A 13,805-nucleotide genomic window follows, 5' to 3' on the forward strand; every position below is an offset into this window, starting at 1 on the left:
GTAAACATTTTTGTTTTCAGCTGCTAGTCTTGAATATAATTGCTAATAACACAAAAATATGCAAATATGAATCTTCCAGGCTGCCAGAAGATTTGGAGGGTTTTATTATTATTACTATTCTGATTGACTTGTGACAACCAATCCTCCTGAGTTTCCTCCACTGATGTGTTGTCTTGTTGATTCTGCTCCTATCTGGCTATGTTTTCGCTTGAGCTGAGTTATGACAACTACAATTCCAGATGATCTGCCCTTAGAGAAATTAAATGAAGAACAGCTTTACCCACTCTTCCTGAAAAGGCTTCTAGATGCATGCTCCAAAAAGTTTCTCTTTGGCTTGACTTTTAGTCTTTTCTCCCCCTTTGATTCAAGATAACACCAGTCACCAAACCTCAAGTTCAGATTACTCTTTGCATCTGTTTCATTGCATGGTGTTGGGTTATTTCTTATCACATGACTCCCCAGTCTTCTTGTAAGCATTCCAATTGAGCAATTGGTGTTTTATCTACCGCATTTTTCGCTCTATAAGACGCACCTAGTTTTTGGAGGAGGAAAACAAGAAAAAAAATATTCTGAATCTCAGAAGCCAGAACAGCAAGAGGGATCGCTGCGCAGTGAAAGCAGCAATCCCTCTTGCTGTTCTGGCTTCTGGGATAGCTGCACAGCCTGCATTCGCTCCATAAGACGCACACACATTTCCCCTTACTTTTTAGGAGGGAAAAAGTGAGTCTTATAGAGCAAAAAATACGGTATTTCCTTAATGAGGGTGGCCTCATTTCTGCTGTTGGTTCCATTGCAAGTCAGATGCACATCTCAAAACTTCAAGATTTGCGGTTTGCTGAGCTCCTCTCCAAAGGGGGCTGTCCTGGTATTATTCTCTTCCACATTGGTCGTGGTTAAACAAATATTGGGACTGTCTTCTCTCATCTGTAACTGCCATCATTAGTAGCTTCACTTCTTAGATAGTGAGCTCCATTTTAAAATACATATACTGTGGAATCACAGGGCCAGAAACATCTTTCATACAACCACTTTCCTTCCAGCCTGGATCTTCTGAGTAGGAATTCACCTCAATACCATCAACAATCTATAGGTTAGTACTTGGCTGCTGTAAGCAGAGCACAGGTTTCTGCTAGATATAATTGTTTTGAAAGTACCGTATTTTTTGCCCTATAGGACGCACTTTTTCCCCTCCAAAAATGAAGGGGAAATGTGTGTGCATCCTATGGGGCGAATGCAGGCTTTCACTGAAGACTGGAGAGCGAGAGGCGTCGGTGCGCACCGACACCTCTCGCGCTCCAGGCTCCAGGAAGCTATCCACAAGCCTTGCGCGCCCGGGGGAAGATCCCCCAGGCGCGCAAGGCTTGCAGGCAGCAGCCTGCAGCGCGGAGCACGGGGCGCCCTCCAGAGGACGCCCCGTGCTTCACGCAGGTGTCCGCAAGCCTTGCGCGCCCAGGGGAACTCCCCCCGGGTGCGCAAGGCTTGCGAGCGGCAGCGCAGAGCACGCCCCGTGCTTCGTGCAGGTGTCCGCAGCCTGCCGCCCGGCGCGTGAAGCACCCTGAAGCAGAGCACCCCTCGTGCCGGGCAGACATCCACAGCGTGGGGAGCCCCGCGGGAGCAGAGTGCCCCGCGCTTCGGGCAGACATCGGCCAGCCCCACAAGCTCGGGGACAGCGGGGAGGCGCAGCACCGCCATCCCGCTGTTCCCCGACCTGTTTTTTTGGGGGGGAAATAAAGGCAAAAAAAATTTCCCTTATTCCCCCCAAAAAAACTAGGTGCGTCCTATGGGACGGAGCGTCCTATGGGACGAAAAATACGGTACATGCATCAAGCAAAGCAAATCACTTATGAACTCCTGCTATCCTAGTGTTGCCAACTTTTTGTGAGCTTTCTTCATGCCATGCTTCTCCTCTGTGAACAGCTAAAAACATCAGTAGTTAAACATTTTCTAGTTTTCACTGATGATAAAAAGTTCAGCTGGCCAATGCCTACCTCTTATGCTGCTGACAAAAGCATATAGAGTCAGAGGTGGGGGAAACTCACAGGTCTAGTATAGGTCAACACAGGGCCAGCATCAAAGGTGTAGGCATCATTGGGCACTTCCTGAGGGAAACCCAGCAAGATGGGCAGGGTATAAATAATAATAATAATAATAATAATAATAATAATTATTATTATTATTATTATTATTATTATTATTATTATTATTCTCCAGCAAGGAACCCACTGTCAACCTCCACAGCCTCCTTGATGTCATTGTTTGTTTATTTGCCCCCTCTCAGCATGTAAGCAGTGAGAAGACTGAGGAGATAGACCAGTATCCTTCACATGCCTTAGTTAGAGTGCAACTTTGGGAAGTTGAGAGGATTAGGCCCAGAGGGAAAGTGTAGTGCAAAGGATTGGACAGTATGGCCATCAGTGAGAAGGAGGGGTCTCAGTGAGGGCGTATTTACAAAGGTCCTTCAAAAACCTAGAGCCAGCATCAGTCTCACATAGCTAATTTGTGAGAAAGCCCAGTAGCTCAGTAGTGGAGCGTATCCTTTGTGTACACAAGATCTGAATTTCAGACCTTGGCCTTTCCAATATCAGTGCTTGGATAGGCTCTTCTGCCTGATTTCCTGTAGAGCTACTGCCAACTAGATCAATATGCACCATTGATCTGACAGTGTGCAGCCGTTTCAATTAGGTTACCTTTCCACTTATTAAATAAGCTCTGTTTTAAGTGGCATTTGCTGTGTTTTCCAGATCACCTCAGCCTAAGATTATTGTGTTGGAGAAAGGCTCAGATGGATTGGGATTTAGTATTGTAGGGGGCTATGGAAGTCCCCATGGAGACCTCCCTATTTATGTCAAGACCATTTTTGCAAAGGTAATCAACAAGAAAAGATGAACCTATGCATGTATCTTCGCTGCTTCAAAATACATTTGTAACAACTAATTTCATTTTAATTTGATCAAAGCCACTCTTTGATTGGGGAAAGTGGGGGGCGGTCTGTGAGTTTCCATATCTTGGAAAATTGGAACTACACCCCCAGCAGGCTGTTGCTAAAAAAAAATTAAAGTTGTCTATTGACTAGGTGAATGAATGTCATCAGCTGTGTACACACCATACATTTAAAGCACATACCCTCCTCCAAGAGTCCTGAGAACTGCAATTTAGCTCTCACAGAGCTACAGCCCACTCCCCACCCTTAACAATGTACAGTTCTTAGTGGGAAAGGTTCTTGAAATGTAAGGTGTGTTTACAGTCAATCCTTTAAAGTTCAGCTTCTATCACATCAGAAAGGTGTTGGGCTCTCAAGCTCTCATTTTTGGAATGAAGACAAGTCTTTTTCCTAAGTTAGATGCTGAAGGCCCCTTTAAAAGCAGCAGTCTGAGGTCCAATTCGCAATTAATGTGTGATAACATGTCAAGTTTTTTTAAATAGCAGCTGTGGGGAGGAGCTGATCAGAATTGAGATCTCAGCGCATGGGAAAGGGAGGTTTAACTCTGGTACCAGTGCAAATCCCTTCCCGAGCTACTGTTACCAGGAGAGAAGTTTACACAGCTGCTATTTTGATTTTTCAAAGCCATGCATTTTAGTTGCAGCCGTGCATTTATCATCACTCCTAATTCACCATGATACCTCTGGCATCAGGTGTATCCTTTGTTCCTCTCCCACTTAAAGATTAAAATAAGTGTTCACGTACCTGTTTCTGGGTGTTTTACTCTTTGTTGATCTGGCGTATCATATTCTTTGTTCACTGCATTATTTTCTGTATTTGCATATTTCTTACTCCCAACTGAACAGTTTGGGGCATTATATGACAAGGTTGCATCAAATTTTATGCACAGCCCGTTGTGCATATCTTGTTTCAATCTTTGCTTAGATGTGCAGAATCTGAAATGCAAAACAGACATTAAAAAAAAAAAGATGTCACTGTCAAGAAATTATAAACTGACAGGCATGTGGAATATTGTAGAGCTGAGAACATATAAAAATGCCCACAATCGGTTTTTTTAAGAAATAAAAAAGTTAAAAGGGGAGTATTAGAAAATGGGACACTGTTTGCAATCAGATTAGCACAGCTTCAGGTATTTAGTTTAGACATTAATTTAAAAAAAAAATAATCAGGAGTCCTGCCATGGCCACCTGAAATGCTGTGCTTGAGGGGGGCTCCCGTTGTGACCTAGCAACTCAGCAATTCACCCAGCAATTGACACAAATAGTACATACCGTATTTTTCGCTCTATAAGACGCACCAGACCACAAGACGCACCTAGTTTTTGGAGGAGGAAAACCAAGGAAAAAAATATTCTGAATCTCAGAGGCCAGAACAGCAAGAAGGATCGCTGCGCAGTGAAAGCAGCAATTCCTCTCGCTGTTCTGGCTTCTGGGATAGCTGCGCAGCCTGCATTCGCTCCATAAGACGCACACACATTTCCCCTTACTTTTTAGGAGGGGAAAAGTGAGTCTTATAGAGCAAAAAATACGGTACATCAGTTATCTCATCTTGCAAAGCTGGCAACACTGACCTACTTGGCCAGCATTGTGTTAGTTTTAAAAAAAAAAGTGGGACAATTTTACATCATCAGTTCACATTTTCAACAAGTTGTGTGTCTGTGATTTGAAGCCATGTGTGCAAATCTTTATCCTATGATGCATGACTTATTCCTTCCAGAGTTCTTATGTGGGCTATCAGTACACATCTTTTGAAAAGTGGTGCTTCTGCTAACAGCAGCCTGCTGAGTAATAGTGCAGCAAAGGAAGTTCTCCTCGCCCTTCCCTAAAAGCAGATGGCTAGCCACTGTGTGGCCGATAGCAATCTCTGGAAAGCTAAATCAGCAGCACAAGATGCGGGGTGTGGATGTGAATCTCAAAAGGACAACTTTATGGATACTTGGTACTCGTTTATGCAATATGCAAGAACTAGCCCACACAGTGAGAGGCTCCCAGAAGTGCATCAGGCCTTATGGAAAGATCTCATTTCCAAACATTGCATGGCCCAGTTGGCAGCCAACCAGAGCAATGAATGTGTGCCTCTATACCATTGATGGCATATGGGACACACACACCTACATGTGCACTTGATTTCCTCTTCAAACTCTTTATTACAGTCAGTAATCAGTATTCAGTTGATTTGATCTTGTTCTGTTTGGTTTTATCAAAAAAGAACAAAAATGGCAGGGAGTACCATTGACACACCTAATCTTGGAGGTGGGGGCAGTCTGGTCTAGAGCAGAATCTTCTCTCCACCCCCTTTCCTCATCATCTGTGAAGTGTTTGAAGCATTAATGGCCACGAATGCTCCGAGAAGCATTAATAATGTTAATGGAATGTCACCGTTGAGGGTGGTTTGTGTATGTCTCTCTCTCTTCTTCTTCTTTAATTAAGCCCCATCAAATTGCTTGGCCTCTGATGTGCCATTTCTGGTTTTTTTTCAGGGAGCAGCTGCAGATGACAGCAGACTGAAGCGTGGCGATCAGATTTTAGCAGTTAATGGAGAGACTCTGGAAGGCGTGACTCATGAGCAAGCTGTAGCAATTCTGAAGCGCCAAAAAGGGACTGTAACACTAACAGTGTTGTCATGAGATTTTGCTGCAAATTCAATCTGGGCTGGATGCAATTTATTTCTGAGCATTGCTAGAGCTGCTATAAAACAATCCTGTGTGGGATGAAAACCCAACTCTGTCTAAATTTAGCACACCATTAATCATGTTGCCTGTGCTGTTTACATCCATTGTAGATGTTCGTTTTGCCTAGTCATTCAAACTAATTGTGAAATCCTTAAGCCCACCCATCCCCATTCATCCCTGGTTTCCTTTGAATGTGCTTCCTGGCTCCTGCTTTGCCCAGACCTGTCATCAACCAATAGGAAGTAAAGTCACTGAAACAAAAATCAGCTTATACACAAGAAAGAAATTAGCTTATTGTTGGATCCCATCTCATGCACAGAGATAACTACAGAGTGGCTTTTCATCTCATTCATGGTTTACTTATGTTCATTCTTTTTTTTTTTCTTCAGCCATTCCAGAAAACATTAAAAATGTAATTCAATTACTGCTGTTCTAAATGATGAAATGTCAGATTCTCCCATGGGAAATTAATTGTAAACTGTGTTCTAATCATGAAATGTCAAACCTCCCTGTCTAATCTCTCTGGATAGATATTTGTAAGTTAGTGGCAATCATGACAAGTCAATTTCAGCCTCTCCTTAGTTTGTGTGTGCCATTGTTTTAAAGGCTGGCTCCCAAAAATTCTTGAGATGGATAGGCATGAGCCTTTTGAAGGGGCTGTCTCGTGGGAGCTGGTTCAGTGATAGGGATGGTTTGTACAGTATAAAGCTTAATTGCACAGAGGCAGAAGGAAGCACCTTAACTTGAAATAGGGCTACGCATTATTTATAATGACAATATAGCAAAAGAAACCTGGTGGCTCAAGTTAAATTTATGTAGTACAATGTCATTGTCATCAGTAAACAAAGTGACAATTTTCTATCTAAAGCCTGCAATTTCTGTAGAATGTATGTAAACTGTATGATACAATTAGAATGCAATAACATTCATGTTGATTGTATATGTGCTAAATTGGTCAAAGGTGACACAGTAATCAAAGAAAAGGTGGTTTTGTCTCGTTAAGATTATTGTCTTTGTTTTATGTGCTATGTTTGGATCTAGCTAATCACAAAGTGCTTTAAGCTACTGGAATACTTTCATGGGTGTTCCTTGAATAGTGCCTGGAAGAAGATTTTAAAGGATTTCTACACATCAGTGTGCAGATTAATGCTAGTAATATTTCTAAGAAATGCTAAGAAAATGTCCCAGGAAGAACACTTTAAAGGCTGGAGGCATTCTGTTTGATAAAATATGCTGAAGTTCACACTGCACACCCATAATTAAACTTGAAAAAGCATTTTAGACTTGTTTAAGGATTGTGACCAAAATCTGTTGATCGTTCTAGTTTAGTTTTGACCAAAAATGTGTAATTTGACAGTTCCTAACTATTCTTTTGAATTTGACCCCAGCTTTTGCCCTTTTATGCATATGTTTCTGATATAAAGGATGTTGAGCTTCTATACTGAGATATTTTGCACTCCCTGTAGCTCAAGGCAGAGATCACATGATTGCTGCTTGTAATTTGCACTCTTCTGTGTGCCACATATAGTACTGCCAAAAACTGCATTGCAACCTGCAACTGAGCTGGTAGGGAAGTAAGTGCTATATGTAAAAGATAAAAAGGCACAATCTGCTAGGAAGTTTTCCTTGCTTTGAGCCCTGTTGAGATGAATGGGAACTGTCTGAACATGGTGTGGGCAGGAAAACCTCCCAATGGATTGTGCCTCAATTCTTTTAATGAAGCCTGCATTATGCTTCTTCTTTTTTTAAGTATATGGGCTTTTGGTTTGTTTAATAATGCTGACTTCTGTGGGTGGGAGGTAACAAAACATATAGTTCATTTATGTATGGCAGTAAAATAAAATGTTTTACGACTTCCAAAGATTTGAAATAAAATTCACTTGCAAAAAGTTGGAGGAATACTGGAGCAGAGTCAATATTGCACCAATGCACAGAAGCCTAACTTTATTTTAGAAGAGAACAGATACATCCCAGATGACATTTTTCCTTAAAAGGCATAATAGACTCCTGGAACAAACACTAAAAAATGAGTATCATTTAGGAGCATGAGCTAAGGACTGTTGATTCTTAGCAATTTTGTCCCTTGCTAAGTTGTTACTTTTTTTTTTTTACTTCACACTAAGATCCCAGGGTGGGTTATAGCATTAAAACACAAAATTAAAAACAATATTGTATCAAGTTGTTATAGCAGGCCTGTGAGGGCGTCGGAGCAATGCTCTCTTGGCCAGGCCTTAAACCACTTAATCTTCAACTTTCCCATTTCATAGCTTGCAGATCACTGCCATACCAAGGTGATCTACATACTCCACAGTGAAAGCAAGGCCAATTGGGAGCATTTGTCACGTGTTCAGCACAACTCGCCATCCCACAGTGAGAACAGGAGTGCCAGCCATATTAGCTGGGAAATCCCCCCAGGGCATTCAGGAATCCATTTTTGAGGGTAGACCATCTCAGACCATTGCAGAGTAGGGTAGCTATATTCAGCACAAAACTCACCATGGCATTGTCCATCCTGAACACAGCAAGAATACAGTGGTACCTCGGTTTAAGAACAGCCCTGTTTATGAAGTACTCGGTATAAGAACTCCGCAAAACCAAAAGTAGTGTTCCGGTTAGTGAACTTTACCTCGGTCTACGAACAGAAGCTGAAGGGTGGAAGGCCACTGGTGGCTGGAGGCCAGGAAAGCGCGCCTCAGTTTAAGAACAGACTTCCCGAATGGATTAAGTTCGTAAACTGAGATCCCACTGTGTTATTAATCTGTTCTAGGGCATACCTAGTCATATATGCTGGACCCTTGGAAATAGCACTGAAAACAGAAGAAAGCTAAAACTGCTTTGTAGGCAAATGTTATCTTGCAGCCAATGGCAATAGGAACAGTTTAATGCAAAACAGATTAAGCATGTAATCTGTTGAAATAAGCCCTCTGGTCAATTTCAAGAGCAGCAGTATGACTCCTCATTAGGTAATAAGCATCCCCTCCCAAGGAACTTCTGCCTGCCAAAATAGCTCAGAGACCAGGTGTATAATGTTAAAAGCATCCAGTCTTGATGGTTTTTCTGAGCAGCAGGATCCACCAGTGCCCATTTTAAAATTCATTTTTCAAGTGCGAAAAGCGCTATTCTTGTGACCAAGTGGGTGACACTGGCATGCTCTTTCAACAGTCACACCTATATACCATATGCTCCAGCTATCCACATCCTTATGTTGGCTTTTGGAGCTGCTTTTGCAGGAAAACAAAATATTTGTATGAGCTGGTAAAATTGCTACTCGCTCAGTGCCCTTGGCCTTCTGCTGACTGAGAGGGGGGGGGGCTAAGAGTGTGCCTGTTTTTCCTACAGCCTTACAAGCCCTACACCTACAAGCAGTTTGATAGAAGGAACGGAACAATACAAACCAAGAAAAGATAAGGAGGATGGCAAGAATTTCATTGCCAAGAAGCAATTATTTCCATTATGTGGCTTCAGAAGCAGAAGCTTGCGTTGCAAGCCCCAAGTTTATATCAAAGGGGGACTCGGTGCAATTTGATGGGCATATCATAGGCTCTCCAAGCTGAGTTCCTGCTTCAAAAACACACCCTTAGAGATATTTTAACATTGACCTACCTCTCTTTAAGATCACAAAGTGGGACGACTTCTCTATTATCTTCAACTTCTTATTGTTAAAGCAATCTTATTCTATGAAATTGAGTTGGAAGAGCATGCTCAGCTGAGACAATTTTATCTGTCTTTATAGCTCTGTGCTTTCGCATTCTTGCCAGATAAGCAGGAAATCTACCCATAACTCTCCAGTTATGAGCCATTAATGTTCTCTGCGGGTCTATCCTCTCTATCTTGGAAAGCAGGTAAAAAGTGAATATATTATTATTGCAGCGCAAAATGGTCTTGGAAAGATATATTTCTTTACTGGCAAATCAAATATAATCACCGCTGCCAGGAACCCTGCCAATAAGCCCATTGCTTTACAATTAAAGTGTTGGAAGTTTGCAAGTTCCATGCGGACAGATTAGGGTGGCCATATTTCCATATTGCCAGTCCCCCAAGGCAACCGCGCAAAAGGCAAGCTCTTCGTCCAGTCAATCCTTTAGGACCAAGGCGGCAAGCGAAGAAAAAGGGGCTCTCACCAGTGCCGCCTTGGCTGCAGATGCAGTGATGAAAATAAATTAGGGGCCACCTCAAACTGAAAACAAAACAAAAGGAGAGCACTGAGCCGCAGCGTCTCTGCGCGCCGCCATTAAAAGACCTGGGAGTTTGATGGGTGTGGGTGTGGGTGTGGCTGGAATGTGGTTTGTTTGGTTGTTGTTGTTGTTTTGCTTTTGTTGTTTTTAAGGGATGGCATCCAATTTCGTTGCACTTGTGCAATGTTGCACTTGTGTAATGACAATAAAGAATCTATCTATCTATCTATCTATCTATCTAAACTACCCCTGGTGCATCTGCCAGAGCAGCACACAGGAGGAGACTCCACAAGGGTTGCCTAAATAAGCTATAGCTTAGGGGCCCACTCTCTTAGCCCCCCCCCCAAAAAAAAAAAACAGGGGAAAAAACTGGATGTACATTTCTAAAATATAAGATAAAAAACAAATAAAAACCTACATATAGCAACAGTGTTTTGTGTTATGTAGGCTCCTATGATGTAAGTAATGGGCCCCGCCTGCTAGCCTGCTCCCTAAAATATCACTGGTTTACTCATTTCTATATATAGGGTGCCTACATTCTGCATGGACTGGTTGCGTGGCAACATGTGCAAATGGCTTTAGATACCAATTAGGTCCATAAATTACCATATTGAACACAAAAAACAGCGACAATTTGTTGTTGACAAAGGACAGCTGGACATATAAAGGGCCCCATTACCTTCAGTAGCTTAGGGCTTCATCAAACCTAAATCCAGCCCTGGCTGCCTCACATTGCCACGGTGGCGGTTGGCCACGAGGAGCTCTCTGTCTGAGGTGGCGGAGGGAGCCTCCCTTCTCCTCTGCCACTGAAAAAGGGTCAGAGGGTGAAAACACAAATGTCCCATGGTGCCAAAGGGGCGAAGCAAGGGAAAATGTCTGGTGCCCTTCCTCAGAGAAGAAGGAGTGACCTCTGACCGAGAGGGCGGTAGCCTGGCACTGTGTGGAGGTGTCTGGCACTAAAACCCAATGCACCGGGTGAGAGGAGTGGGGTCGGCAGGAGAAGGAGCCTCTGGCTTTGCTTTGCCTCAGAGACAAGAAGCGGCACTTGCCCTCCCAAGTGGAGAGGGAGGGGAGGCAACAAGCTGCCCCCACAAGGTGTGCCTCAGCGCTCCTTGCTCCCCTGCCCCCTCTTCACTCCCTCTTTCACGCGCTCCCCCTTGTTGAGCTTTTTCTGGTAACAACATCTGCCCCCAAAATTAAAGTTTTGGGGGATTTTTAAAGCATTTTTTATTTTAAAATGGCCCTACTTGCCATATGTCTGGGTTTTCCGGACATTCTGTCAATTTAGCAGAAATCCACCAGGATGCCATTTTTCAGCTCATTCCTGGATGTGTCCGGGAAACTCTGGACATATGGCAGCCATAGGGTGGATGCATTTATTATTATTTTAGGATTTTATTCAAGAGCAGCAAGTCTTGCCTGAAGTCACTAGGTTTCCCACGAATATCTGAGTAATCCCTCAAAAGCTAATTGAAAGAAATAATTGTTTCAGTATTATATAAAAAGTGGCATGATCAGTGAACTGGTATAGGTCTTGTATGTTTGGTGCCCTCTAGTGCCAGGTATCCATTATGAAAATTTGTGTATTGAATTTATTCAGTATAGAGCAGAGGCTCTTAGAAAACAATGAGGTGAACTTCAGTCCCCTTACCTCTAGGTACCTCAGGCCTGGTCAGTGTGGTGTGGCTTCCTTAATATCAGCCATGACCCAACAGACACTTTGTGACTAGTAGCTGATGTGCTTTTATTGACTAATACGGTATCAGGTTTGGGCAGTAACTAGAAGCATCCCACCTTTGCAGCTGTCATTACCCCTACATGACAGTTAGCTGCTGCTTTGGCCTTCAATTCAGTTTTTGTAAAGATCAGTATATGACCATTTTAAATAAATGAATAATATTACATTAATTCAATAAGCAAGAGTGGCTCATACGCAGGCTGGATACATCCCACAAACGTTGTTGTTGTTGCTGTTGTTGTTGTTAGGATGTGAGTGGTGCTGTGGTCTAAACCACTGAACCTCTTGGGCTTGCCAATCAGAAGGTCAGCAGTTCGAATCCGTGCAACAGGGCAAGCTCCCATTGCTCTGTCCCAGCTCCTGCCAACCTAGCAGTTCAAAAGCACACCAGTGCAAGTAGATAAATAGGTACCAATGTGGCGGGAAGGTAAACAGCATTTCCATGCACTCTGGTTTATGTCATGGTACTCTGTGCACCAGTAGTGGTTTAGTCATGCTGGCCACATGACCCGGAAAGCTGTCAGTGGACCAACACCGACTCCCTCGGACTGAAAAGCGAGATGAGCACCGCACCCCATAGTCGCCTTTGACTAGATTTAACCATCCAGGGGTCCTTTACATTATTTATTAGTATTATTATCAATCATCATCATCATCATCTGGCACTTTTAGCTATCTCAGATGCTATTCACAGTGTGATATAAAAAAATGCCCATATTTTCCCTCAGGTTGTGAAAATTAAACTGCTTAAAAGCAAAATATGTGTGTCACTTTCAAGTTCTCGCTGACCACCATACTGCCTCTTGAAGAGTTCTATTGCAAAACACACTTGTGCCTCAGACACTGCCCAGGCCTCAAACCTTGTAGTGTTCTATATTGGTGAAGGCCTTATTGTTAGGCAGTGCTGGCTTTTATTACAGAGCCATCTGTGAGGGTGCTGAACTTGGTGCAGGCTAAGAAAAACTATCGGGTTTTGCCCGTAATGAGCATCCATTCAAAACTCTTACCAAAAAATGGGGGCAGGGGAGTGCTTACTCTGATCTGCTTCTAGACATGCCCAGCAAAAGGAAGCATGTTTTGAGTTATTTAGGGCAAGAACCCTAAAGCATGCTGTTGTGCGCACCAGAGAGGAGGCAGGGATGCCTTAGCCCAATGCACATTACCTGTTTGGCATTTCTACGCCCAAAACACACCTTCCCACCAAACTCTGTTTCATTAGGCTGCCATCTGCACATATGCTGTCACCAGTGCTATTATTCTAGAAAAAGAGGTGCTGGAACTCACCATGAGTGTCTCCCTTGTTCTCTTACAATGGCAATGGTGCCCACCTGAATGGTGCCACCAGAACGGAGTCCCTGTGATCCACACATGCACAATGGTTGTCTCAAATTTACACACCTCAGCTTAACTGCGCAGTAAATGTGGCTTACATTTTCCTTTCTGATTGAAGCTTCTTTGAGGGGAAACACATCAAGCAGCCGTGAAACTACAAGGCAGCTCTGAAACACTGAGTAATGTCATGGGTACATGGCCTTGAAAGCCAGCAGTGGGAGCATGCTTGACCACTTAAATGGCAAAGTGTACATAGACAGAGACTAACAGCAAAGTGTACTTGACCACTTAAATGGCAAAGTGTACATAGACAGAGACTAACAGCAAAGCAAGGGCATTCTTGGTAATGGTGCCCTTGTGAAACACTCTACCAAGGAGAACAATCAATTCCTCTTGCCCTTTAGGAAATGTGTTTGCGGTTGGCTGCTGAGCTGGAGTGGTGTGTTTTTTACGGAGTGTCAGTTGGCCTCTGTATGGGTTGTATGGATAGCAATTGCTAGGTTTTAGTGCCTGGGAAAAGTGGTTCTTGATTATTTTATATTGAATTACTTTTACTGAAAATTGCTTGAACAGTGCTGCAAGAACCTACTGGCATATTTTATTTTAACAAGTATATTCTGCTTTTTGCCATGAAGGTCTCAAAGCGGCTTACACAACTATATCTATTTACCAAATAAATAAAATGTACAAACTGGATTGAGAAATCTGGAAGGTGCTATGAATAAATACTAAATCAGACTGGTACTGCCTGACAGTCAAAGGTATGCATTTGGGTGCGTAAACTTTATCCATAATTGAACATAATTTCAACATAATTGTGGATAGCAGGTTTTTGTCAGTTGGAATAGTAAGATGTTGTTTTCCCAGGCCATTTAACCAGATGTGTGAACAGAAAGGAATTCAACAAATGTCGGATTCCAGCAGAGTGCCAGCTAAAATTTAGTGAGA

The 13,805-nt window shown here is 42.9% G+C and overlaps 1 protein-coding gene across 7 annotated transcripts in view; it reads left to right on the plus strand.

Moving 5' to 3' along the window:
* The window catches only part of PATJ (PATJ crumbs cell polarity complex component), a 159,397-nt gene extending 151,896 nt beyond the window's left edge, over window positions 1-7,501 (plus strand). For 6 of the 7 annotated variants that reach the window (XM_079982091.1, XM_079982090.1, XM_079982092.1 and 3 more), the window contains 2 exons: window positions 2,742-2,865; window positions 5,421-7,501. In XM_079982091.1, coding sequence (XP_079838217.1) covers window positions 2,742-2,865; window positions 5,421-5,567 — 271 coding nt within the window. In that variant the 3' untranslated portion in view covers window positions 5,568-7,501. The remainder of the gene's footprint in view (window positions 1-2,741; window positions 2,866-5,420) is intronic. The other variant, XM_079982093.1, reaches the window with a different exon arrangement.
* Window positions 7,502-13,805: the final 6,304 nt, after the last annotated feature.

Source organism: Podarcis cretensis, assembly GCF_951804945.1.
Source record: "Podarcis cretensis genome assembly, chromosome: 6".
Classification (NCBI taxonomy): domain Eukaryota; kingdom Metazoa; phylum Chordata; class Lepidosauria; order Squamata; family Lacertidae; genus Podarcis; species Podarcis cretensis.